At 38.9% G+C, this 27708-nt stretch overlaps 1 protein-coding gene across 3 annotated transcripts in view; it reads right to left on the bottom strand.

Annotated features, from left to right (window-relative positions):
• Positions 1-27708, bottom strand: part of tafa5a (TAFA chemokine like family member 5a) — a 170057-nt gene that overhangs the window by 57253 nt on the left and 85096 nt on the right. For all 3 annotated transcript variants that reach the window (XR_015125603.1, XR_015125604.1, XM_086268321.1), the window contains exon 2: positions 18257-18406. Coding sequence is in view for 1 of the 3 variants with exons in the window: in XM_086268321.1 (XP_086124447.1) it covers positions 18257-18406 (150 nt within the window). In the remaining 2 variants the exon portion in view is untranslated. The remainder of the gene's footprint in view (positions 1-18256; positions 18407-27708) is intronic.

Genomic DNA, 27708 nt, shown 5'->3' on the forward strand with positions numbered 1-27708 from the left:
AACATCAAGTCAACAAAGTGACAACAAATTAGCTGATGTACTATGAAATGTGCAACTTGTCCAGGTCTACATGACACCAATTAACTATTTTAACTTTTTATAATGATAATACTATGTTTACTGTACATAGTACTGTACATGTGATGGGAACATCAAAGCAGTTCGCGTATGCCAAAATACATAATGGCAAATAAAGTTGGCTTGTATAAATTATTCTAATAGAAGAAAGATTAGGAGCTACAGAAGTTAACAAAAAGAAATAAGAATATATAAGATGAGAATATAGTCTGAGTTTGGCGTATGCTCTGAGCTCATCATTCATTTAAAACAGCATCCAAACATTTTTTTCTTTGTTTCCTAAATTTTCAAATGTTCTAGAGTAATATGCATTTACTGGTCTTTCATTAGTTTTTTATTAATTTTGAGCTCAAAGGTGTCAAACTGTTGTTTAGCAACAATGCAAGTAGATTCAGACTTTCGTCACATTCGTAAATAATCAAACTTCTGATAAAAATTCCAGTAAGGTTATAAGAAACCACCCATGGATCACAATCCACACAGCATTACTGCTACACAGCATTAGGCCAAAGATAAACAATCACTAAAGGCGCAATGGCTCACTGGCCAGGTCGCAGCCCCAGGAGAGAGGTCTGCTGAATGAGCGAGTGTGTTATTCACTGGCAGAAATTTTAGTGTCATCTGAAAGTCAGACATAGATTTGAGAGACATTTGCAGACAGTAAAGTTAAGACAACAAACACTGGAAATATTGGAAAGCCTGATTTTTCTTGATTGCATCGCTGCTTGGCCATTTTTAAGCACAGCTGGGATTCTCGGCCTGCATCTTTGGCCGGCTTTTCCCCTGCTGCATCACACATGTTGGGAAGTGATGAGTACATATTCCCTGGAGCCTCCAGGTGGATGCTGGGGTGCTGGAGATAGTTTTAGATCACAAAAGGAAGGTGTGTTTGGTATATTACATGAGGAGGATTTGTGTATGTGTGTTGGCGAGATGCAGTGCAGCTTGGGTTGCGTGAGTGACCTAGCTCACACCATTCATTAGTTTTACTCCTGATGTGCCCTCCAGATATACTCTATGAGAGTCAAAACAAAGTGTACGCTAGATGTCAGGTTAGAAAAGCAGCTCTGTTGTTAAAAGAGAGACTGCTGCTTCAATTAGTCTAAAAAGCACAATTACACCAGCGCAAATGTACTGCTACAGAGGAGAAGAGCACTTCAAAAGACACTAGTGATTTGAGCTTATTCTTTAGTCACGAATGGAGTGTATAAGTAAACAGAAAATGTAAAGTACATTTCAAATCACACACAAGCGTCCCCCTCAATGAGATGGCGAAGTCTGCTGTATTTCTGCACAATGACATTCTGACACCTACATACGGTAAATACCTCAGCTCTTGCCCTTACCTCTCTGAGCGGATTATTAATACAGAAGGACACTTTGTAGCTAACTTAATCAGATGAAGTGAGGCAGGGAATGAAAGGCAACGAAAAAGAGGTGGAGAGAGCGAGAACGCTTGTGAGATGGCGAAAAAGTGTCAGAGAGGGAGAGAGCGCACAACACATTAGTCCACATATGATTTATTCCCCCCTCTAGGTGAAGGAGACACCATTTGTTTTCATTTGCCTTTATTTTTATCCCAGATTCATCTTGCCTTCACATGCCTGTCACCACTGCACTAATATTATTTTGACCATGTGATGTCCCATAACTGGCTCTTATAAAAATTGCCCCCACGCGACAGCAGAGGATGACGCATGGAGAGAGAAAGGGGGGAGGGGTTTCCGTTTTAATTTGTTGATCTGATTTCATTCTTTGTGGTTTTTTGCACAGAGATTAAAAGGTTCGCTGGACAGGAATGTGTGAAGGGTGGGGATAATAATATCTGTCCCCCAGAACATCCGCACAAATGCACACAGACACACATTTGAAATGTGTTTGCATTTAACAGAAGCCCTGGCTTTTTCTTTTTTTTATTATTATTACTGGCAAGGTGAGCCAGTTGTGCTCCAACCCAAGGACAAAGACAACTGTGACCACAGTCCCCTCCTCGCGGGGCTTTGCAGAACAATTAGAAGAGCGTGGAGGGTGACTGCAGCTGTATTTCAGGACAGCATACACACACACAAGAACACACACACACACACACACAAGAACACAGTGCATGTATAAGCGCAGGTACAACGTTGATGCAAGTTAAAAGGTGTGATAAGTAAAATTCCTAATACGTATGAATTAAAATTAATCTCTATTAATCAATATGGGGGCAGGTAACATTTTAACAGGAATGTTTATTTTAATAATAACAAACCTTATTTTTAAAAGAACAACACACCATGGATGTATTCAAAGAGCCGTAGTGAAAAAAACTTCCACGGGTCATCACAATGCTAAACTAAAATAGTACTCCTCTGTCACACAGATAACCAAGTCTGTCATATTTCTGTAATGTGTCAAAAAGTGGTGAGGCTATAAAGATAAGGGGATACAGCAAGGAACGTGGAATGTCCTAACCTGAAGCAATTTAGGGAAAGGAAGGTTCATGTAGCTCCAGTACTTGTACGAGAGCAGCCTAGTTGTAGGGATCCAATGGTAACAATGACTCTTTTTCACTGGAGGGTCTCTAGCGAGGTGTTCGTACCGCTGCCAACGAGTGGAAAAGGGAGAAATCTACAATTTAAGAATTAATAAGCAAGACTGAGTGATGCAACAGCAAGACATTCTACATACAAATAATATATTATTTTCAGCAACGATAAATCATTCCTATCCATACATGATGTGCTATAGTTAGATTCTCTTAATAAACAGAGCGTTGTTCTCAAATGTCAGATTGTTACAGGACACTTTGGTGTCCAGTTTGCTGTTCCAACTGAAATCATCAGAGACAAATTTGGCTTCAGTTTGTACATTAACTTTATAAATACAAAGATATTACTGTGGGTGTATTTTCTGTGTATACATTTATGCGCAATATACTATTATTGAATTCATTTTGTGTTTGATCTTTGAAATGTTAATTACATTTGTAGATGATAAGTCTGTTCTTTTTTTTGGGGGGGGGGGAACATTTTTCATGCTGGCTGGGTAACTTTGAGAATTTCAAGTTTCAATATTGAATATCCAGCAGTCAGAACAGGCAACGCTGAATCCAACTAAAACTGGTGGCAAAAGACAAAAGTAGATGTAGTGACACTGTGATTAATGATGGCAGTAATAACACCAGCTTGCATCAATTAGTAAATCCTGTTGTTGCTCTAACGGTAGAGCCCAGCTGTTTTATCAGCGGGCTGATATCCAACTGCAATAACACATCTGAATACTACAAAAAAATGTCCATCACGCCACTCTTGTGTTAATCTATGCACGGTCTGAAGCATGTGTGTGGGAATGTATGTGAATGTTTTACTGTTATATCTTATTAGTATTTTAAGTATTCTATCTATTTTATTTATTGAATTTTATTGTTTTATTTATATTTTGATATTGCTAGGGATGATGCAATGATCGGGGACCATTCTTAATTTCGTTGGTCTCATGACAATGACAATAAAGTTTCTGATTCTGATTCTGATATTAGCTATTTTCCAATATCGATATCACTGAAATGAATGAGAATATCTGAGGTGTAAATCAGCAATTATCTCTACCCATGGGGTGGCTGTAGCTCAGGCAGTAGGGCAGGTCATCTACTGATTGGAAGGTTGGTGGTTTGATTCCTGGCTTCCCCTAGTCTGCATGCCAAATATCCTTGGGCAAGATATTAACCCCAAATTGCTCTCCGATGCATCCATCGGAGTATGAATGTGTGTGAATGTTACTTAGAAAGCACTTAGAACAATGTGCTTGTGCGAATGGGTGAATGCACAAGTTGTGTAAAGCGCTTTGAGTGCTCAGAAGAGTAGAAAAGCGCTGTATAAGAACCAGTCCATTTACCATGTTGTAAAAATCCTAATATCATCTAATATTTAACGCTGAAAGGGGGAATACATTTTCTAAAACAATACTGTACTAGTTTTTTTCTGGTCCCCTCCCAACATGACATATATGTCCATTAAATAGCAACTCACTAGGTGATGTCCAGAAGACAATGTATGTGGTTTAAAAAAATTCTGCCATGTTTCTGGAAAATTAACCAATGTGACTGCCTAGAGCTGAGACCATGAAGCAGACTTCCTGTAGATTTGCTTCTACTGCCATCGCCCCCAAAAACCTTTTTCCTAGACCAGGGGTGGGGAGCTCCAGGCCTCAAGGGCCAGTGTCCTACAGGCTTTAGATATCACCCTGGGTCAACACACCTGAATCAAATGATTAGAGAACTTCAACACATGTTTAGGAGGTAATTTAGCCATTTAAATCAGCTGTGTTGGATCAAGGACACATCTAAAACCTGCAGGACACCGGCCTGTGAGGCCTGGAGATGGACACCCCTGATCTAATTTAAACAAACCAAAAAATAAGAATCAAATAGTGCTGTTGTCTAACAATTTGGGGTCTTTTAACTTGTATTGAACTTTAATTGGATACATGGAATATAGACAAATGATTACAAATGTTGTGAAAATATTATCATAGATAATTAAGATGATTTGGGTGTGACTTAAACTGTTTTTATACAAACAATGCTACCCCAAAGGGCCTAACTCCCATTGTAACAAAAACAAGCAATGTTCTTAATATGCTAATATTTCTGTTTTGGCCAGCCAAGTATCCAGCAGGGACTCCAACAAGTTAATGGTCCCCACCAAAAAGTATTCGGGGCACAAAACCCCAATGCAAAACAGAGTGTTAAGATTAAACAAACACCATATGTTAATTAGTGAGCTTAAGAAGTGCTGATGGGCAGATTTTGTTCGCTTTACACAGATCTAGACTAGCTGTGTCGCTTTTATCCCCTTTGTCTTAAGCTAAGCTAACCGGCTGCTGAGACCATATTAACCTTGCCGGCATAAGATGGTCTTCTTATCCGACTCTTGGTAAAGAAGTAGATTAAATGCTCAGAAATTTCAAACATGGTTTAAAAGGGAAGAAAACTATGCATGTGGAAGCTGTTTGCTTTTCTAGTAACAGTAAGTCATTGTCTTCATGCCTTCCATACCGAGTCCTTGCATTCAGATTGTGCGCCCATCCAGCAGAGTGCACCCAGCTGCACAGCAATTACAGGTGGGTTTGAAACAGTACACAACGAGACGCATACATTATTAAATGAACCCGTGTTCAGATGAAATTGCTAAGCCAGCCAATAAAGGTAAATTACCAAAGACAAAACGCGGCGGCGAGGAAGAGCGAGGGCCCTCCCTGAAATTGCATTGCATTAATGAACAACATCATTTCTGAAAATGGAGAGGAAACACACAGTTTCACCTATCAGCATGAGACAGAGCAAGGGAAAGAGGGGGAAGAGAGAGTGAGATGGAACACAACATTGACTACCTAATTATGCATTTTATCATTTCAGTCACAATAGAGTGCCTCCTTTCTTTAGTTGCCCAGTGTACTCGTGCAGCTGTTCCTTCACTGCTTTAATGAGGAAGATAAAGAACAATCACAACCGTGTTATATTAACATCCACTGACCACCAAATTGCTTCCTGCTGCAGCATCTCATACACACAAACACATCACTTCCCAATCATGTACAGGCCGCATAGTCACAGTCCCCTCATTTGAGCATAAACCGAATTTGGTTCATGTTGTTTTTGTCCATCAGTAAAAACAACATGTGGTTGTTTGTGTTTTGACACTGTAGGAATACAGGCTGTTACACATGACCTCCTGTTTTTCTTCTTCCATTGGCTTTCCCTTCACGTCCCTGACAGTCAAAGCTAGCACAGATCCTTGACTCTCTGGTGGAGCTGTAATATCATGTTGCCGGTCTATCAGATTGTGTCCATCCATCCGCTCATCCATCTGCCCAACCATCCATTCATCCAGGAAGACAATCACCCTTTTCCTTTTGGCTCTTAAAAAGAAAAGAATAAAAAAATAATAACTGTAATCACAAGGTAGAGCTGAAAGGAAGATAAGTGGCTGCAGGAGGGAGGAGGAGATGTACACTGCAGGGCTCTGACACCCGTCATATGGAATCAGCACCTCATGAGTAATGGGGGTTAAAAAGGGAAAAGCGCTTTCTCTCTCAGTGCCAGATGGGCTCGTGTGTGCTGAGTGAGAGCTGTGAGTGACTGAGGGAGTGAATGAGTGAGTGAACAGTTGCATCCCTTCTTAGCAGTCCTTCTCCGTCAACAGCAGAAATCAAATAGCACGGGGGACGCGAAGGCTGACCGGCCCTACCTCGTCTGAGCTTCCGTCGAGAACTGGCAGGAAAAGACGCTTTACAATCCAGCAAGAGAATTACTGAAGAACAAGCTGTCTTTTTACATAGTGTATCTTAATGTTTGCCAAAAAGCGGGGGGGAAATTAACATCTGCTTATGAGAGATTGTGGCATTTGCTGGAGTTCTTGATGATGTCTAAAATGCTCGTAGATGACAAAGTGGTTTGTTTTTCTCCCTGAGACGGTTTCAGGTAAATAACTAAACACCTTTTTAACCCATGTAGATTTAGGAAAATTAAGTACACTGAATTTATTACATTTTTCTCTTGAGGCAACTTCTAAGGATTCCAGTTCCTATCTTGTTAGTTTATAGGAGTGTTTCCCAACCGCTGTGCCGCAGCACGTAGGTGTGCCGTGAGAAATGATCAGGTGTGGAAGATTATCTGGTTCCACCTGATTAGTACTCTAGCGACCTACGTGAGTAACGGGCAGACCAATTACATTCTCTTCCACTAGAGGGCAGTACAACTATCTGCTCTAATTAAATGGGTTGCCAATTGCCAGTAAAACAGAAGACTAAGAAGAAATTAAATAATAGTCATGCTGTGAGTGAGACAAGGAAAATTAGTCAATCTGACCTGAGTCCTGGAGAAAATTCCGACCCAGATGAAGAAAGCAAAAAAGGTATACCGCTAATTCCGCTCTGCCTGATGCGCGGGGAAAAGTTATCAATATGCTTTTTGTGACATTTTTGTTTGGTGCTGTGCCATGTGATTTTTCTAATGTGAAATATGTGCTGTGGCTCCAAAAGATTGGGAAACACTGGTTTATAATACATTATCAAGAGCTCATCCCCCATGACCCTGAATTGGCTAAATAAAAGAGAATGGATAGATCAAAATTTCATATTTACAAAATCCATATCCATACAAAATATCTCATGAAAACATGTTATGTATGCATATAGCAAGAAAAATCTTATCACTTAAAGACATGCTATACTTGTTTATTCTATCCAGAAGCCAAAGATCTTTGGTTACTGAGACTCAGACCTTGTGCAGGAATACAGCAGAATATAAGAACCAAGTATAATGTAAAAAAAAAGTTAGAGTTGTTAACTCTGAGTTTTTTTCAATTTGTCTCATGGCCTAAACTTTTTTTTTTTAAATTGCAGTAAAATATATGTATATGTTTTGACAGTTTGATGTTGCTAATAAAGATCTATAGTCATATAAACGTCAAAGCATTTTCAAATTTGTGATGCATTTTTGCATCATATTTATATATTTTTGACACTTTTTACAGCTAATACATTATTATATCTCATATTTCATACTTTGTTCAAGGTTGCATTATAAAAAATATAAAACAAATGATGACCGTCTCATGCTCTGTTTTTTAACAGTGTTCCTGAGAGGCCCATCACATGCAAAATCATGGGAAAACCCCCCAAACATAGGTCCTTAACCATTATTCACAGTGTTTCAGCAGTAGTTAAGTCTACAGACTCGTTTTAACACCCTCACCATCCTGTAAATGTGGCATGTGCCCCAAGAGGGTCTGTAGAAGCAGTAATTATTTATTAATTGTTCATAGCCTGAGCAGGCATAGCCCCTTGGACATGCGTTCACAGCGGGGGGAACTTTTCTCTTCCAATTAGCCCAGTGAGGTGGAGATGGTGAGAGCACGGGCCATCAACCACGATGGTGCCCGTGCACAGACTTGTGGGAGATGTGAAGGAGAGGCGGCGAGCGTTTAGGAAGGCACACCATGTTGTGTGCAGCCAAAAGAATACATCAGTGTCCTCGCCATCCTTTGGTGTTATGACTAGCGTCAGGGCTCAAGGTGTAAAGAAAAAATAGACTGAAAATGGCGGCAAAAGAGCAGAAGCAGACTGTATTAATCCATGCATCTGTGTGCTTTTATACATATAAGTGAAGTTACTGTATGTGAGGTCTGTGTTAGTCTGTGTTCCATGTGTGTGTTCTCAGAGGATGTAAAAGACAAGGTGGGAGTGAGTTACAGCGGAGGCTGAGATATATTAGCTCTTGAGGATTTATGAGGCTGAGATGTTAGGATGACTCTGATGGGCTCACCAAGTGATTGGTGTGCTGGCCTTGCTAAGAATTCGCTTTATGAAGAGCTCTGTAATACTTCAACACAAGAGCCTGATGGCTCATTTGAAAGCCAGACAGAGCACATGAAGGCAATCCACCAAGCCAACATCCCTCTTCATGAACACTTAGCGCAGAGTTGATCTTCAGCTGAATGATTTGGCATCAAATCAGCATAGACCTTAACAAGAGTTGTTTTTTTCTCCCCTCATCCTGAACCAAAATTAATGGTGACTCACTGTTGCTTGGGTAACATAAGATTTCTGCGTCAAAAATGCCACGAGACGAGGAAAAAAAAAAGAGTTGAAATTATGGATGGTTTTAGGTGATTGCGAGTTACATTTTTAATGTGGCTACCTTTCATTTCACACGTACATGCTTATCAAGCATTTTAAACCAATCTTCACTGTCTTCTTTCTTTTGACCTGGATTAATTATAATAAAACACAGAGACTGCAGCCCATGGTGTCCAACAATAGGGCTTCAATAATGCCTGACGTTATCAACATCTCAGAACCTTGGAACACCTGGGTCCACTTGATCACACTGAAGGCGTAGATTTATGAACGCAGAGTGCAATGGGTTCTGGGCAGAAGGGATACATGGATAATGCAGCTTCATCAGGAGAGACCGTAATGGCTTGCAAGAATGCATTATGGCATCAGCATAAGCTATATCATCTGGGATATTGAAGATATGCAATCGATGTAATTATACATGCCCACGCACACACATCTAGTGCACTACTTTTTTATGTTTGGCTGCATTAATATCCATCATCTGCAATAACAAAAACAAACTACACATCTGTTTATGCAAAAGTTTAAAGGCTTTGCTGTAAATGTGGCAAGAATTTTGAAATGACATTACACGAATTTTACCTGCTTATGTTGATTCATGTAAAAATGACTTTTATAATAACATGTGACCCTTTTATGATTCCATAAAAAGCTAACAAAGACATTCTGTCTGCTTAAAAGGTTTTTATTTTAAAAATACTGCTAATGTACACGATCATATCACACATTCATAATATGTGAGTGTGTCATCATTTATTAAGAAATACAAAACCAGGACATTTTTTAAATAACTGTGAAAAATGAATGCGCCTTATTGGGCAATTCAACAGGGAAGAGGCTACAAAGCGACATAATGCAAGGTTAATAGATGGGAAACTTACTGTAACTATGCCACAGAATGAAAGCCAGAGCTCAACACTTTGCATTATTTTTATGCTAATGTTTGCCACTCGTCAGCTTTTTCACCCCACGGGGGAAAACACAAGCTTTCTTTGTATTATATTTCTGCTTGTCATACTGCAAAACACAAACCAGTTCATGATGTGTGTGTGTGTGTGCGCGTGCATAAACTCACAAAGAAGCTGTTTTGATAGCAGTCGCTCTTGGGGGAAGAGAGCTCCGCAGTAATATTTTCCAAAAATTCAGAGTGCCCAAGAAACGGGAAAAACAGGAGGAAAGTATTAAACAAAACAAAAAAAAAGGACAATGCTCATTTGGGAATTTTTTTGTTCTCGTTCTCTTTTATAGCCTGCAAAACCGATGGCTTGACAGTTGGAGCAACTTGCTTGGATAATGTTTGAAGAGTGTTGGGGAAGAAAGATGCTGCTATTTTTAGCTCTCACTCAATACTTTTCATTCTGAGTTTCTTAGAGTTCCTGTCCCATGAACAAAAAAAGCAGTAAGAATATAGAATTCACAACAATGGTCAGTGTCAAAGTGCCTCATTATTGCAGAAAAGAAAACTGTAGCAGCTGATGTAAGTAACACTTGCAGTTTTACCTTCAGTATAAAACTCAGAAATCAGTCAGATGTGGCCATTTGTGTTTCTTTGCCATTTTTCTCACGTTCCCTTTTATTTTCTCCGTTTTTCATTATTCAGTTGTATCTTTTTCAGTAGTTGTTGTTTGGTGAATGCATTTTCCAGTATTACAGGCCACGAGATGCTAATGGGTCCTTCACAATGGACAGTGTTGGGAAGGTTACTTTTAAAATGTATTCCATTACAGAATACAGAATACATGCCCCAAAATGTATTCTGTAACGTATTCCGTTACGTTACTCAATGACAGTAATGTATTCTGAATACTTTGGATTACTTAATATATTATCATGCTGTTTACAACAACGTGAATGTACTATTGCTGTGTGATTTATTACTATTACTGAAGGTCCGCGACTCCGAACTGTAGTAAAGGGACCTCTGACTAATACGGCGGGGTCCCTGTCGGCTCGTAGCCGAAAAATAGCTTTACTTTGTTGTGTGGGTCAACTTTTCTTGCGAGAGACAGAGAGAGGCGTTGAAAGACTGCTCCAACGGAACTTATTGTTTTCGGAGGAAAACACGAACACGGTGTACAGTCGAGTCTTAATAGCTTGGCTGAAGTGGTTATTATTATATTTACATGCTTCCAGCTCCCGTTTTTCCTCGATGACAACTCCTACCTTTTCACTCCCCTTTTTCTCTCTCCCTCCTCGCGCTCACAGACCCATAACGTGCAACACGGACTACACTGCCCATGATGCTACATTCTTTAGAGCTATGCTTGTAGCATTCTGCCTGTTAGCTTAGCACAACAACAACAACAACAACAACAACAACAACGAAAAGGCGCTCTCTCACCCAGGAAACACACAGTCGCAGAGAGAGAGAGAGAGAGCGTCGCCCTGTAACCATGGCAACCGTAACGCTGCCGCCTGGAACAAAAGAACGTAGCTGTCAAACAAAACCCAAACAGTCCTGACAAAATGAAACAGGAAAGTACCGCAGTGTAATCCATTTATTTCAACAAAGTAACTGTATTCTGAATACCACCTTTTTAAACGGTAACTGTAACGGAATACAGTTACTCATATTTTGTATTTTAAATACGTAACGGCGGTACATGTATTCCGTTACTCCCCAACACTGACAATGGATTCACACCACATATGATACATGATACAGAGTGGCTCAGTATACAAAAGACTGATGTCAAAATGAAAATATACAATGTGGATGTACTGTTTTTCTCCTTTCTTTTTTAATAAAAAATGAAAGTGTCAGCAAGGAAAACTGTGGATTCTGTATATCCATTACTATAGTATTGTTATTTGAAGTTAATATTTTAGTGCATATTGGATGATGAATGGGAGATTTCTGCAAAAGAAAAATACATTTTGTTAATAGCACCAATACTGTCAATAAGAAAATCCAGGAAGCAAACGGGAAGCAGACTGGAGGGTTTGCATGTACTGGGTATTATTGGTACATAAAAAGAATCATGCAGTTCGTGTCCCACTGCAGTTAGTAGGCTACAGCCTCTAAGCCAGCACACCCAAGGAGAAGCATCCCACCCCAGGCTGCAGTCCCCATCTGCCTGCCCTTTTTCACTCCTCTCCCTTTGACAAGACTGCAGCCCATGGTGTTCAGTCGTTGCTATACTTGTGCACATCAGAAACAGAAAATTTTAAAAAAGGGAAAAATAGAAAGAGTGATATTACAATTGCACTGCTGGGCCATTCCAGTCTCTGTGCCCCTAGACAGTACTGTGGTAGTGGCTAGCTTGCTAACTGGCTACAGGAGATGACATGACATGTTTTCCCAACAGACTGTGATTCCCTCCTTTCCTCTCTGGATCAAATCAAACCAGTGTGCTGATGCAGTATGATTGGAGCTGTGGTACTATTTAATAGCCCAGAGACTGAGTCTGACGCATACTGTTGTCTCTATCACTGACTGATTCACTGGAACAATTCCTCATATGCAAGCTACCCGGGGAAGTGAGTCTAGTGGGAAGAGTCATTTTTGAAGCTTGCAATGCAGCTTAGTGAAATGACAATGCAACCTGTATTTTAGAAGTGGTGGAAAAAGTATTTATTTAGATTAAAAACAGTAGTACAAAAAAATAGGAACAGTATTTTTAAAAAATGATTGTAGTTTAATCTGTCTTAACACATTTACATTTCTTAATATAACATATATATAAAGTTAATTAGAACATTCAATAATGTTTTTTAAAAAAATGTGTCTTTAATCAATCTGGAAAAAAAACGGACTCTATCCTAACACTACCATTAACACTATCCAGAATTCGAAGCCGGTATTAGCAAAAGCTCAGATGAGTTAAAATTCAGTGACTGGAATTAATAAACAGACTGGGAAAAATGTGAGTAAATGACATTTATTTTGTCATATAAATCTTTTCCACCTGCTTTTGATTTTTGAGGTAAAATATGTTAGGTAACAGTGAAGCACATAGCATCTTTTTATTATCCGTACCTCTTTCAATCGGCAGAGTGCTTTATTTTCAGTTGACAGAAAATCCTGCAGTCTTTGCAGAGTTTCATAATTTCTTTTATTAAGAAAATAAAATTTTTCATGAAAGAAAAGGTTATTTTTACTTGTAAATGCTGCCAGTTACAGTTCTTGGAATCTGCAAAAACCAGTATTTCCAAGGCAATACTGAAAAAACTGGAAATCGGAATGAGTCAAGAAAATTAGTGCATCTCTATAAAACAGTGGAGACATCTGACCAGTGTGCAAAGTAATGTTGCTCTTTAACTATATATAGCAAGGTAATGTGTCCACAGTCGAGTCACAGTTTACATTAAATCCATTATGTGAATTTAACAATTACAGTAAGTAAGTAGACATAAAAAAACATGAATGTTACAGGTAATTTTAAAAAATCTTCTGGGATTAATAAAATATTCTGAAATACAAAACCACCAAAAAAAAAATTTATTATTCCAGGTCATTCATCAAAAGTGCACTTTTTATGAAATATTTTAGCTGTGCGCTGTGTTGTTGAACAACCCTGTCGCCAATACACTGGAACCTGAAAAAGTAGATTTTAAAAAGTGTTTCTTGTTGTGTTCTAATACATTTTTGACCATTAAATTGAAACTACTCACTCCTAAGAGACATAAGACTTCACTCACACTAATGTCAAGCAACTTTTAAAATCAGGGTGGAATGTAAAATGGCTTGTGAAACTCAACGATGATGTAGTTATATAGAAATAAGGACAGAAATTTTGAAGTTTTTCTTGTACTGGTTAGTGGGACACGCTCATTCTAGTCTGAAAAGATTGGAAAAAATGTCAGCTTATATCAAAGAGGACTGACGTTTGGTCTAGCCATGATGTTAGCACACGGCTCGATCATGTCACTCACTGTTTCTGCAATTCCAGGCTAAATAGGTTTCCGAAGGAGGTTTGCACATTTATTGTTGGACATAACAGTATATGCTTGAATTGAATCAATGTCATCATTTCAGCCAAACAAAATCAAACACAAGCACATTCACCTGAGGCAGGGGCTCCCTGCTGAGCTACCACTGTTACCACCACCACACTCCACCTGTAACAAGCTCCTCCAAGTCTCTGGCTCACTCTGTAGCCCCCTCACGCCTGCAGCAAGTCTGGGTAGGTAACATTGTTTCTCTCTAATAGTATCTCTTGGTCTCTCAGCCTCATAAAAAGAATTATTATCAGCTCTCTTAAAAATCATCAAGCACAGATGTAAAAAGGCTCAAGAGCATGAAATTGTAGCTACTAAAGGGTGTACTTATGCAACACTAGGGTGTGATTCAGGCCTCAAATAGCCAGAGCCATTGAAGAAAGACACTATTGCAGCGCGTGACAGAGACAATTGAAAAAAAAAAGCAAAGAGGAGAAGAAGAGGGAAAGAACAAAATGTGAAATGGAAAGGGTCAGAGAAAGACAGCATTTTATGCCACATATGTAATTCTGCAGGGTTTTGTTTTATTTTCTCAAAGCACGTTCCCTTACTGACTCGTGCATCAAACAGCGCGACAACAGAAAGCTTATCATGTTGACGGCTTATCTCCTACTTTCACCTCCTCAAAGCAATAAACACACACAGAGCAAGTGGAAGATGGGAAATGCACAACAACAGAGGATGGCTCTTCAGGATCAATGCCACTACAGCTTTCCCTGTCTTTTTTTTTCATCTTCCAGGTCCTGTCCGAGAAACAGAAACAGTCTAAGGCTGTTGATGGAGCTATGGATTATCCTGTATGCATGGAATGACCGATGTGAACAGAGTCTGAAGCATGAAGGACACCGATCGTGTCAGCCAAGGCAAAGGCATATTACAACAGAGCGCAGACCTCAAGGACTCAAGTAGATTAAAACTGATTGAAATCCCATTTGTGGCATTTGTGGTCTGTTCTGTCAGCATCCCTCCCCGCCCGTCACCCTCCACCCGCTCTCTTTTTCAATGTTCCCAAAGTGAGCCGAGTGTGAGTCTGAATATAAAACAAATAAGATTGCATTTGTGGAGACAAGCGCCTCAAATTTGCATGGCAATAATATCAAGCTGTGAGATTTTGTAATATGAACAGCAATAAAGAAGTGTGTGTTTGTGTGTGCTTGAGCGCTTGTGTGTCTGTGTATGGGTGTCAGTTTTTTGACAGGAAACAACGTGACATTATGGAAGGAAACTGATAAATCACTATCTGACAGAAAAATATGTACACAGATGTGCATCTGCGTACGGGCATGCTCGAAACCAAACATTCAATTCAGTCACACGTGCATGTACACACACCTTTAACCAAATACAAAAACGCACCATCATGCGTTTAAAATGCTTGATGCTTTTATTTTAGTTAGCAGAAGATTTCAAATCTGAGGTTATTTAGGGGATTTAGGGATTATTATGTAGGTTGTTTTATTATGTTGTATAAAGCTTTATAATGGCTGGCAGGAGGCACTGCCTGCAAAGTCCCCTGTGTGCAGCAATTGCCACATATTGCATGCAAAATCATCAGCTGTGTGTTAATTTTAATTATTTTAAGATCATAGTAAAATCCTCCTGCACAGATGCGGGTATATGCTGTTTACCTGCAAAATGAACCACTAAACCTACATGCAGTGCATACAGATACATACCTTGCTTTTGTGGATTTACTATAAGTTGTTACATTTACTGCAGGCCTATCCTCTCTAATTTGGGGAGGAGGATAGATCTGAGTCTACAGTACGTAACACTGATTGCAGAATTTTTACATCTATAGCTATAGTATGAAGAAGAAACAGGAAGACTGAGGGGAAAATCATCACACTTTACATAGGTAGGAATTCTAGTTTATTTTAGTTGCAAAAGCAAAAATGCAGGAAAGCCTAGAGCTTTCAACAGAGTACTTAATTGCTTAATGGTTAAATAAATTATGCATATAGGATAAGTAATTACACACCTAAATACAATGGTCAAAACAGCTTCTTCATGCTTTGTGTTGAGCACTTCGAATTGAAATGTGCTTTGAAAAGGAAAAAAGTTCCATGACACAGTGTTCCCCTGTTAATGTATGTAGCGCATATGCACACTATCGGTCTTCTTTTTTTTTTTTTCAGTAGTTGGTTATACCTGGCATCCACCTCCACGGGTCTCTTGAGGCAAGCTGATAAGCTTAAGCTCTCTTCAATAAGAGTCATATCTAGCCTACACAAAATGCCACCATGCGCCATGGAGTCCACGTTGTGACAAATACTTCCTGATGTTATCAAGATACTGAGGATTTATGAAACATGCATACCGCTTATTTAATGGCAAAAGTGAAGTGCCTCCACAGCCCGAGCGGTTATGTCAATAAGATCGGAACTTCCTTGAAACGAAACACGCGCAGCTCAGTGTGAAGCAGTTTAGCCACAGGAAGAAAATGATTTTGGAGAAAGACCAGATTTCGAATGTCATGTTGACTCCTGTCTGCTGAACAAATTGGTATTAACGTTCAGTCCATTTAAACACGGTTCAAAGCCGTCTCTTCATGAGATCAGCAGGTAAAAAACAGTCAAACAGAGCACTGAGGATATGTAGCTCCTCTAACCAGGCATACAACTGTGAAGGCACAGTTGAAAAACAGGCAAAACAAGACATCCACAGTTACAGTTCACTGCAGGTCTTTCTTGATAATAGAGCCATTTGTTCTGCCTTCACCTGAGCACACAACCTCCCCTCCCTCAATGTGTAGAGGCCACATCATGAGAGAGAGTAAAAGGCCATGGGGCTGCAGTGAAGATACCTCATTTCTTAAAATTCTTTGAGATGTAATGGAGCCAGAATGGTGATAACGAGAAAAAGCTTCGAGATGACCAAGCTCAAGCTTCCCCTCGTTAAATAAATGTATGCGAAGATGTCTGGGCAACAACTAATGAGCCCTTTTCTACTGTAAACAACCATTAAGTTTCTTTTCTTTGTAATGATCATTTCTCTCCCTTTTGGCTGTCCATTGAAAACTATGCATTTACCATCTGAAAACACATTGTGAGCACTTAGCATTTAGGGGATGTTTTAGTTTAGTTATGCTGATATTTTGGAGAGCTTTTTGCAAGGTGAGGATTCTTAATCTTTTATTCAGGAAATGCAGAGATTATGTGTTGTATCTCAGTAATAAAAAGTTCAGTTATGTCAAGATTTGTAATAACAACGCTTACAGTGATGACTTCCCACTTGAAATATGAATGTTAGCATTTTTCTTCGTGTAATTGCTGCAGCTGACTTTGCTATTTCTATGCTACTGAGCTCAGTGAAACACAGTTGGCTTTTTACTCAACTGGATAAGGAAACTACTGCCCGACTATATATGATTGTAAGGACCAATATCTGGTGATGTAAAAATCTGATGTATCAGCCAAACTTCTTTTCTTCAGAAACACAAAATATTAAAACATTTCTCCAACATTTGTATGCATAGTTATTTATGGGTCCTTACTAAGATGATTTAACAATGCAGTTCATATTTGATGTCAACATGAAAGTTGCAGACGATCTTCTGGCAGACAAAATATGCAAAATCAACACTTGTAACATTGTTAACCAATGTTTCTAACATCTTTTTATATTTTTATTAATCAGCTATTGCAAATTGCTTGTCAAATAGCTAATATCGGTTCTGCTTATATCATGTAGCTACTTGTATTTGTTTAGAATAACTGTCTCTAAGTCTCTGACAGTCAACATTAAGAATTCCTTCATCTGCAAGATGTCTGCACGTATTACACTCTCCCAGAACATTTCAGTGTATTTAGATTTTTGCATCACCGTAGAGTGACAGAAATTTACATGACCACTAAATAGCCTCCACTCGGGGCATTTTCCAGAGTTTGGCTTTATCTTGTGCAACTGTATAAAATGTTCTCTTTTTTTGAAATTGCAGCTCATATCAGCAGATAACCACAGATGTTGACTTCAAATTGCTTGATCTAAAGATGACAGTCTTATTATTTTGGATCTTATTATTAGGATAAAGCAGCCTGAGAAATTAAGCAAGCACTCACATTTAGAGAGCTTAAAGCAGCTTTCATTTTTGCTTCCAAATGACAAATGTTGCTTTTCTTCTCTATTAATAATATCAATAACAATAAGAACTCTGGTTGGACTAAAACTGACATTATTACACAGGAAGTGCCACTCTTCCATGAAAAATAAGTCCATCTGTTGGTGAGGGATTTAGAAACACCCCTGGAGCTTCTTCTTCTTCTTTTTTTTTTTTTAAAGATGAAACAGAAAAAAAGATTTAGTGCAGGTTTTACTAACATAAAGAAAGCCCTGTGATCCACTTTGCTCCACACTGTAGGTTTATCCACCTTAAGCCCTAACTAAAAAACAGCGAAAATCTAGCTGCCCCGAGACTGTTGATGCAGTTTTCTACGCTTGGATATGGCTTAATTTTACATTCAATTTTCTTTACATGCTTCAAGGAAAACACAATTCAATGTAAAAGCCAAACAACCCGGAGGAAAATCGTGTTCATGTCTGAGTAGTTTTCACTCTTAATGACAGCAAAGCTAAGTCAGAATCTACCCCTGCCCCTGCCCCTCTCTCTTACCGTCCACACAGGCGGGTCTAGCTCTTGTAGTTCCAGCGATCTGGCCCTTCTTACAGGCACAGCGGGCCGTCTGCCTGGCGATGGTCCGCCGTGGTTGGCTGCTGTCCCTGTCCAGCGTCACAATCTCACATGTCCCCGCTGCCAGCTGGCCTGGAAATGACATTGCACCACAGGACACGAGGTCAGAAAGATGAAATCATAAACAGGGCAAAATAAATGACTCTGTCTCTTCTGTTAAATTTGTGTTATGTTGTATGTTCAGCAGTGTAGAACTTTTTTTTAAATCCTTGGTAGCTCAGCTGACAGGGCAGCAGGTTAACAATAGCTAATTTGTAGTGTCAGGTCTTATGAGAACAACTAGTGCATGTGTGCATTCTGAAATGTCCTTATCTTTAGCAAAGACTCTAGACACATTAATATGCATGCTAAGATCATTTAACCTCAGAAAGGTAAGACTCATTGTGCTGTACCGGTTGTATCCTGGAAAGTAGATGCTTTATTCCCCTGCTGAAGTACAGGCAGGTGTGATTTCAGTGCTGGGTTTAATAAAAGCTAGAGAGGAGTAAGAGCAAGGTTCAATGATGGAGCACATCCAGGTTCTTCTATTTACATTTACAAGACAGAGCACCGGCCTTGGTGAAAGTGTGCACCTCTTGATGTCCTTTTAATTGCTCACGAATTCAACTTTCTTTTTCTAAGAGACGTTGCGGTGTCTAACTTGAATAAACAGATTGGAGATGTGAAAGGGCTAGATGAAAAATCTACTTTCCTTTAACTGATTTTAACCACATCAGCAGGAATACCATTTTTGCCTCTTTCACCGTGAAAGCGATTTGCGTTCATTAAGGTTTGACAGGCCTGAGATCCTTAGCCCTCGACATCTCCACTGGAACCGCTCACAAGCCAGCAGAGGGACACTGTAATGGGGCTGACTTTAAAAGACAATGGTGGAGAAATTACTTTTAAATTTCAGCCACCTAAAGACTACCCATGAGCTATTTCCCATTACGGGCCACATCCAATCAGTGCACCTCTTTGAAGGTAATGTTCCCATTACCCATGAATAAAACGCATGAATACTGATGAACTTTGTAATTGCTGCCAAGCCCCACTGTCTTACACACAGACATATCCTTCCATGTATTCAATCAGGCGACCTTTGGCCTTGTAGCTGGGCCCTTGCTGCTCGCAAATTAACCTTTGTCTGTGTGTGGAGGCCCTCGGATGCCATCTTGGAGAGGCTTATCGGGATCTAATTGTGATTGGCAAGAGGATGGAAGTTGTGATTAAATCTGGACTTGAGTCGCGAACACTTGGGTGGCTAGCTTAATGAACTGAGCGGCGAGGGGTCACACCCAGGGTAATGGGGATCTATCAGGATTCATCCACATGCAGGTACCTGCGGTGGCCATGGTCACACACACTGAGAACACGGCTGTGTGCATATAATATTTAGCTTGCTATACTCTTACATGTGCTATTTGAATAATATGTCTATGGATATAGGTTTGCATGTGTTCAGTACCTTCAAACGTTGATTAAGTAGCATTATGCTGCACTTTAATTAATATATTTATATAAGAAGACAGATATTCAAAAATTAATTGATGTAACAAAACGTTGTCTCTGAGAATTAGACAGAGCTGTAGTGTTTTAGCAATGGGTAAGGGTTCAGACACATGGATCCGTTACTCAAACAAATTCCTGGAATTAATCTTCTCACTGGTGATACCTGAAACAACACACCCCTACCAGTCACGGACATTCTTCAGTTTAATAGTTTAACCTTTTAATAATTTAATTATTCTTCTTTTGTTTCACATTTTTGTGTGTTTTGCTGACACCAAAAAATTATATCCCAAACGAGTGAAAACAAGCTTAAAACATCTCCTGACATATTTTCTGCTGAAACAGGCCAAATTATTTTGGCAGAAGTGCTACTTCTGTCCAAAATGTCAGAAACACAGTGTGAAAAATGCTTTGCAAAACTACTGCGACTGCTTCCAAGGAGCTGGCAGGTCACTGATAAACGAATGCAGAATTAGCTAACCCACTTGGAAAAGTAACACAAATTTGGTATTTGCCCAGGCAGATGCATTTGATGGTTCACTTGTCAAATATAGGGTCAAAGTAAAAGTACTGTACTCCAATAAATGTCAAATTAAGTACCAGATCAAAGTGGCCAATTATTTCAACTACTTTATCGATGTAATTAAGAACAGCACCCATCATTACCCATGTCCACCTATATTGTCTGTGTGTCTGTTTGTGTGTGCATGCAGCCAGTTACCAGGCGTTATTGGTATACAATTTATTATATCTATAAATACAACTCTACAAAGAAGACAGGAGACGTGATTAGAGATGTGCAGAAAGATAAATTAACACAAGATGCCTTTGCTCAGAAAGGCATGCCAACAAAATTCACTGTCTGAAATGTTTTGCAGTGAGATGAAGCGCCCCTTCCCCATCGAAACACACACACACACACACACACACACACACACACACACACACACACTTGCTCTTCTTCTCTTTCATGCCTTCTTACTTAACATACCTCTTGCATCTATTCTATCTTTAATGCCTGATGTCGGATAATGATGTCTGAACTGCTGTATGTGTATTTACATCTATGCGCATCTTAATGCTACTCACAGCCTTCTTCCTGCTTCCTCTTTTGGAACTCTTCCATCGCAAGACGCTGGACAGACTGTTTAGATCTGTCTTATGCAATCTTGTGAATCACTGTGCCACCGAGTTACCATGTGCGAAGTCAACTAGTTCAGAGACTGTGGCTGATTTGACGCTGCGATCCTCTGTTGTTGGTCTATTTTGAGTCGATGGAGCTCATTAATTGACTATGTTTCATCAAACAGGGGTCTTGCTCTTGCCGCCACAGCTGTAGCTGTCAGGAAACTGAATTAACATCTGTTTTATGTTGTTGTCTTGCCGTGTAAAGTATACTACTTCTTGGTATGACGATGAATCTTCACATTTTAAACTGAGGTTAAAACGAAACAGTTCCTTACTCACATTATGAAGCTAAATAGGACAGAGAAAAATATTTCATGTTTTATTTAAATGTATATTTTTGAGCTGCTGACACTGATCTTAACTGTTGGATTATATACCTTTAAAACTTTGAAACAGACCTTTAAACTGGTCAGGAATTGCTTGGCAACAACTGGTCGCTAGGATAAAATGAGTAGTCCTTGAGCAGCTTCAAGGACTTCAAGTGTTTGCTGGAGGTTGCTAAAACTGATGACTAAAGCTTGATTTAGACTTCCCACTTAGACTGTGGCAAACCAACTTACATACTAACTGCAAGCTCTTTTTATTCCTACAGTGCAACTTTCCACACCATTTAATTTGTTGTGGTATGCGTCGACGAGACGTGTAGTTACATTTCTCAGGAGGTGCATTTCAGGTTGCATAGAAGCTTGCAGCATAAATTTAAAGGGGTTAAAGCGTAAGTTACAACTTAGATCTGACACATTCATATGTAAGCCCCAATCACACATGGAGTAAAGACCGGTCAGTAACTCCACGGTAACCACTGGTTGCCAAGAAAAAAATGTGTATCCCCCAAATCTAAAATTCTTTGCTGTTGCTAGGTGACATTGGCCAAAACGAGCTAGTTGAAGTTGCTAGTTGTACTGAAAACCTTGCAATTGTTTTGGTTGCTAGCAGTTTGTCATGGTCAGCCTTAGTTTATATGGAAGACGCAGGCTTGTCTCCAAACTCTTGCCAACTACGAACCGCTAACAGTCCAGCACAAATCAGAAACACACACTGCTCACTTTCTAAAACATTTTGGTTTCAACGTAAGGCACAACCTTTACTTTGAAGATTAATGGTTTCCATTATCAAATTGTGTTGCAGTTTGTTCAAGTTTCATTACAGCTCACTGGTTAGTTAGCAAATCTATGTAGACAAGTTGCCATTTTCAATCCAACAATAGGCACCCCAGCAATCTGCTTGCGACCAAAGCAATCACAAGGATGTTTTTGTGCGCAGTACCTTTTATGTGACAAGCAAACATTCACCAACTGACCGGGAAATACACATTTTTCCAGGGGGTAGTTGATGAGTATCTAGGCTTGTGTGACTGAGGCCTTGAATTGAAATTGTCAAATTATTCAACGGGTTGAATTTCTGTGCACGTTTGAACACATTTTATGGCTGTAAAACTCAAAAACAATTTCACTTTTAAATTGAAGTGTAACAAATGTGTTTCATGGAGTTTGGTCAATGTTAAGATAATTCATCCATGCCAGCTGACGCAAGACTTTAATGAGAAGAGTTAAAAGCCATTATACACACGCTAACATGCTTAGAAAGCAGTTTGATGTTGGCCAGGTATTATATTCACCTTCTTCATTCATCATATTAGATGTTAACCAGTTAGCACTAACACCAGAAACACAGCTCCACAGGTATGTCCACAGTAAGTAATTAATCCTTAATAATAACAAATATCTTCCTCAGATTTCACAGCAGTCCATAACTAAACCAGTAATAAAATGTAAAAATATGGTCCAACTTTCGAATTCTTGCAATAAATTCTAAATCAAATTTCCGCAAGCATCCTTAATATGCTACTAAAAATGATAATAAAAAGTTAATACTAAAAATGTATCTGGGTTGCCATCCTGAGGAATTTGTTTCTGCAGACAGTTTTACAGACAGAAAGATATTTGTTTGATAGTTGGGGGGAATCTCACAGAAGTCTTTAGGGAAATGCCAAAACAAGTTCTAAATGCAAGTGTTCTAGGTGTTTCAGTTTTTCCAGATAATATGTAAGAGAACTTGAAGACAAGCTGGTCTCTATCTCCCAATAACGTGGGAGTTGACTTCATTGCTTCTTTTCTAAAACAAATTGCTCCAAGCGTCCCTGTGGCTCTGCCTCCAGAACACAGTGCCAAGGATAGGACAGACTCTGCCACTGTGAAACACAGCAAAGCTAAACAAACAAAGAATAAAAAAAATGAACCGAACCAAATCTCCCCAACACAACAAAGTATCCCTCCTCCCACTGGTCCTGGGGGATCTGCAGAAAAAGTTGAAATGTTAGAGGATACACAGCTCCGATAAGGCTCTCTCACCACAGCATAACTGCACATTTGGTCCACAACACAAACTCTGTATTTCTCAGAATTAATATGAAATATCATTGTTCATTTACAATTTATTACATGCACTGATGCAGTCTTTTCACAATCATCCCATGAAGAAAATGGACCGTGACGAGAGGAAGCTGTAATCCCCTTTTTGGGGATAGCCACATAAACAGTGGAGAAAAAAAATCAGAAACTGGAAGGAATCCTTAGAAAGAAGCCCAAAGCTTGTACTAGTAGTGCTATGATTCATCATCAACCTTATCGGCTCCTGTTGTTGAGCAGTTGTCAACTTGGCCAGCCAAATGCCTGATTAAAATGTATGTGTGGCCACCCTAGAGTGAAATGAAGGCTCTGACTGTGGCAGAAGATGAATGTGACACAGTGTATGACTTAATGCAATGTAATGTTATTGACATGCTCCTGTGTCTTATTATTCCTTTTCCCGCTATTCAGCACATTAAAATTGCACAGCCATACAGGGCTATTTGACAAATGTCCAGCATGGCATTGCAGGAAGACTTGACTCGACCCCTGCTGCTTGCATCTTTTGCTTTGCGTCTTTTTCAGAAGGTGCTTTTTCATTCATTTTTTAAAAATATATTATTTTTTGTCTTGTTTTCCTGCTCAAGAGACCCAAACGCAAGAAAAAGCTACTTCTAAGAATCTGCTGATCTGAATGTCTAAGATATTTATAAATGTGTGGTTAAGGCTTGCTATGAACGGTTGGTATAGTTTGGTTGCTGTTTTTTTTCTCTTCTTCTTCTTCTTTCTTGGTCCTTTGAAAATCTAAAGTGTGTTAGACTCATGCTGAGATTGCATACTGTGCTAAACAAGAAGCTGCTATTACTGAACCATTTTTGAGTGTCCTCGTAAATGCAGCACAAAAACACATTCTGACATGACATTTACTGAGATACTGAAGTGCGGTCTAACCGAATGAGTTTTTAATTAGCCCTCATTTTCCAGTAATACTCATGGCAGCGTACATAAGAAAGATGAGTCCTCCCATGCAAAAAATAGTTGCAAAATGTCTCTGGATGGTAAATGAACACCACGGCACACATTTGCAGTAGTAAATGAAATTCAGCCATTTAACAATGGCAGTGCAACAAACAAATTATAAATGGGATGTACATGGGGATAAAACCTTAACTGCTCACAGTGGCATATGAGAAAAGATGGTCCCATCAATTACTAATGCAAACACAATTAGCATTTTTTTTAATCATTATTATTACTATTATTATTATTATTGGGATTTTTTTAAAGCAAACTAATACATGCTGCCTCAAATAACATGCTGCATCATGTTTCAGGTATTATAAACTGATTGTAAATTATATATAGCACCTTTCAAGATAAATATCATAAAGTGCCTTACAGCACAAAAATATTAGTCTACAGAGTTTGCATATTTATATCCAAATATCTGTTTATAAAGAAGGTATAATTAGCTTAGGAACCAGAATAATTTGATCTCATTTTAAGCGCTGATTGACTGGAAGGTAGGCTTGTGATTGTACTATAATAACAGGATACAGGAACAGATAGATATAATTGGAAGCCCGCTTTTTAATGCACAAAATATGTAAAGCTTATCCTTAAAAATATTTAGTCACATTTAAATTTCAAAGACAATCATTGGGACGATGTTATTGGACACATTTAGCGGCAAAGCAATAGTCTTGAAAACTGTATTAGGAGGAGATAACAGGAGCATTGTAGTTCTTTAGAGTCGCCACACATTTGCTGTCATTTGAACCAACCAAGTGACTACCATCAGAATCTGTGGAGCCCTGTGATCTCACTAGCATGGCTAAAATTATGCTGTGTAAGGGGAAGAACCTTAAATGCTGAAATATATACATGCAGTATTGATTTGTGTATTAAGCAAACATTGTTGTAATTGTGTCTCCAAGGAGCCAAGTCACTTGTGTATATTGTGCAGCTGTGAAGCAATTACAACAGTGCTAACACGCAGATATGCAATACATGTAATGTTTAAACAAAAAATTATTTTTCACATACTCATCATTTAAGCTAGTTGGAGACTGCCATTTCTGTTCGGAGAAGTCACAGTGTGAGTGTGAAACATTGCCAGGCTTAAATACTATATCACTACAGCTGTTTGGATCGAGACAAAAGAGTCCAGCGCCAACATTGCAAGTCTATACGCTGTTTTAGCCAAATGTAGCATTAGTAGAACCTTGGTGTCATCATCCTACCCTAAAGCCTGATGGGCTAGCTTTTAAACAAATCCTTTTAACAAGCCTAATCAAGGCTGGAAGAGCAAGTTGAACAGCATGTGGTGTGACGGGAAGGAGAGCAGAGCAGACGATATTACAGCTTCAGGTAAAAGAGCAGAAAGCTGATGGAGTGTCAGAATGAAAGACATATTTAAAAAAAAAAAAAAAAAAAAACAACAATCATTTTATGTTTTAAGTGAAAGGGTTTTAGCTTAGCAAGCATAACATAACGCATCTGCTCAGCTAACATGTTTAGCTAAGCTAGTTAGCTTGGCTCAACAAACATACAAGATCAAGGCATACAGCCTGATCCTCTCCAAAATCGTCCAGCAACTTCCACCTTACTAACCAGCATGACACATGCTGTATTTCCTCTAAAACAATCCACTGTCTTTAGAATCTAAATAATCTATTCTAAATTATTACCTATTATCAATTCTAAAAACAATACTGTAAACCATAGTTTCTGATTGGCGTGGAGCATATTAGTATAGTAGTCAATTAACTTTAATAAAAACAGAGATACACTTACTATTATTTTATTTGATTAATAGAATATAATTGTTGGAAGGTAGATTTCATTATCTTTTATAAAAACAAATCTTGTTAGGTTGCTCCATCTCCGGTTAAACTAATCTAAACCAATCTCCTAGTTTCTTTTTACTTTTTCCTAAGGGCAGCTGATATCTTGAACTACTTTTTGACTTGCTCTGGATACTTAATTAAAATAAACTCAGAAAAATCTAACTGATTGACACACACACACACACACACACACACACTAGACTAGAGTGACCAAAAACTCATAAAAAGTTAGCCTTGGAATTATTAATACCTCGTCTATGCTGCCATGAGTCAGAGAAAGTTCTGGAGACAATTCTCATCGGAGCGCTTCTTCATCATGCAGAGAGAGAGTGAGGGAGAAAAAGAACTGTAGCTTGGCCGATCTATTTTGGGTGAAGCAAGCTTGTATGAGTGCTTCACTTGCTTTGAGGAAGTGGAAGTGATTTGATTTTTCTTTGCTGCGTTTTCCCCTAAAATGTTCAAGCAAAGAAGCAGTCGCACTGAGGCAAAAAACACACACACTAAAACATACAATTATGCATGAAAGAATATAAGCAGACAATGCAGCACACAAACTATTGCCAAGGATATAACCATGAGACAGACTTCTATCGTCCTCTCTGTCTTTCTTACATACAGTATGTGCACTCAGACATACTTAACTGAATATTGCCATGCAACCATAACGAAAATTTAAGTAAGTCGAGCCTCTGCTCTGCACAAATCTCATGAAGATAAATTTTCTGCTCCTAGTTCTCAATGTCTAAAATTTCCAGCACAAGATAATAAGCATAAAAAGAGCTGCTTTTAATTCCAGTCAGTCTCTCAGTGATGACCCATGTGCTAATCAGTACAAGTTAGTATATTAATTTACAAAAGTGAAATGGCAAACATGGTCCACATTATACTAGGTAAATATTAACAGTTAACATTTACACTGGGAATGTGTCACACAGATGTCACATCAGAGCTGCCTCTCTCCTGCATAGGGTGGCTGATTAGAAGTTGTGACCCATTTCTCTTAAAAAAGAAAAAAGCCATACATTTGTCATGCTTTTCGATATTCACATATAAGAAATATTAAAAATAAGCAACACAAAAAATGTTTCTCTCTGACAAAAAAAGCTATAACATCTGCCGCATATATTAAAACAACCCAGTACAAGAAGGTTTATAAGATTTGCAAACCACTGCATTCTTTTCATTTAAGTTTTACACAATGTTTCCACACAAAGGGTGTGGGCTCAAATCCACAATCTGGCTGTGTTGTGTTTACATGTTCTGCCTGTGTCTACGTGGGTTCTCTCTGAGGAACTCTCACTTGTTTTTCTCACAGTTCAAAGACATGCAGATACAGGAGTTAGGTTAATTTGTGACTTTGAATTGCCCACGAGTCTGAATAGTTTTCTGTGAGAGCCTGGAAACGGTTTCTCATAGGGTGATCCTGAATTGGATAAGCAGAAGAAAAGTGGTGGATGGACAAAGTTCCAACTGCTTTGGAATTGGGTCTGTATAATTT

This window comes from Aulonocara sp. 'chitande type north' Nkhata Bay, linkage group LG17 (assembly GCF_057382095.1).
Source record: "Aulonocara sp. 'chitande type north' Nkhata Bay isolate Kocher_YH1m ecotype deep benthic linkage group LG17, A_spYH_male_GT1.1, whole genome shotgun sequence".
In the NCBI taxonomy this organism is placed as follows: Eukaryota; Metazoa; Chordata; class Actinopteri; order Cichliformes; family Cichlidae; genus Aulonocara; species Aulonocara sp. 'chitande type north' Nkhata Bay.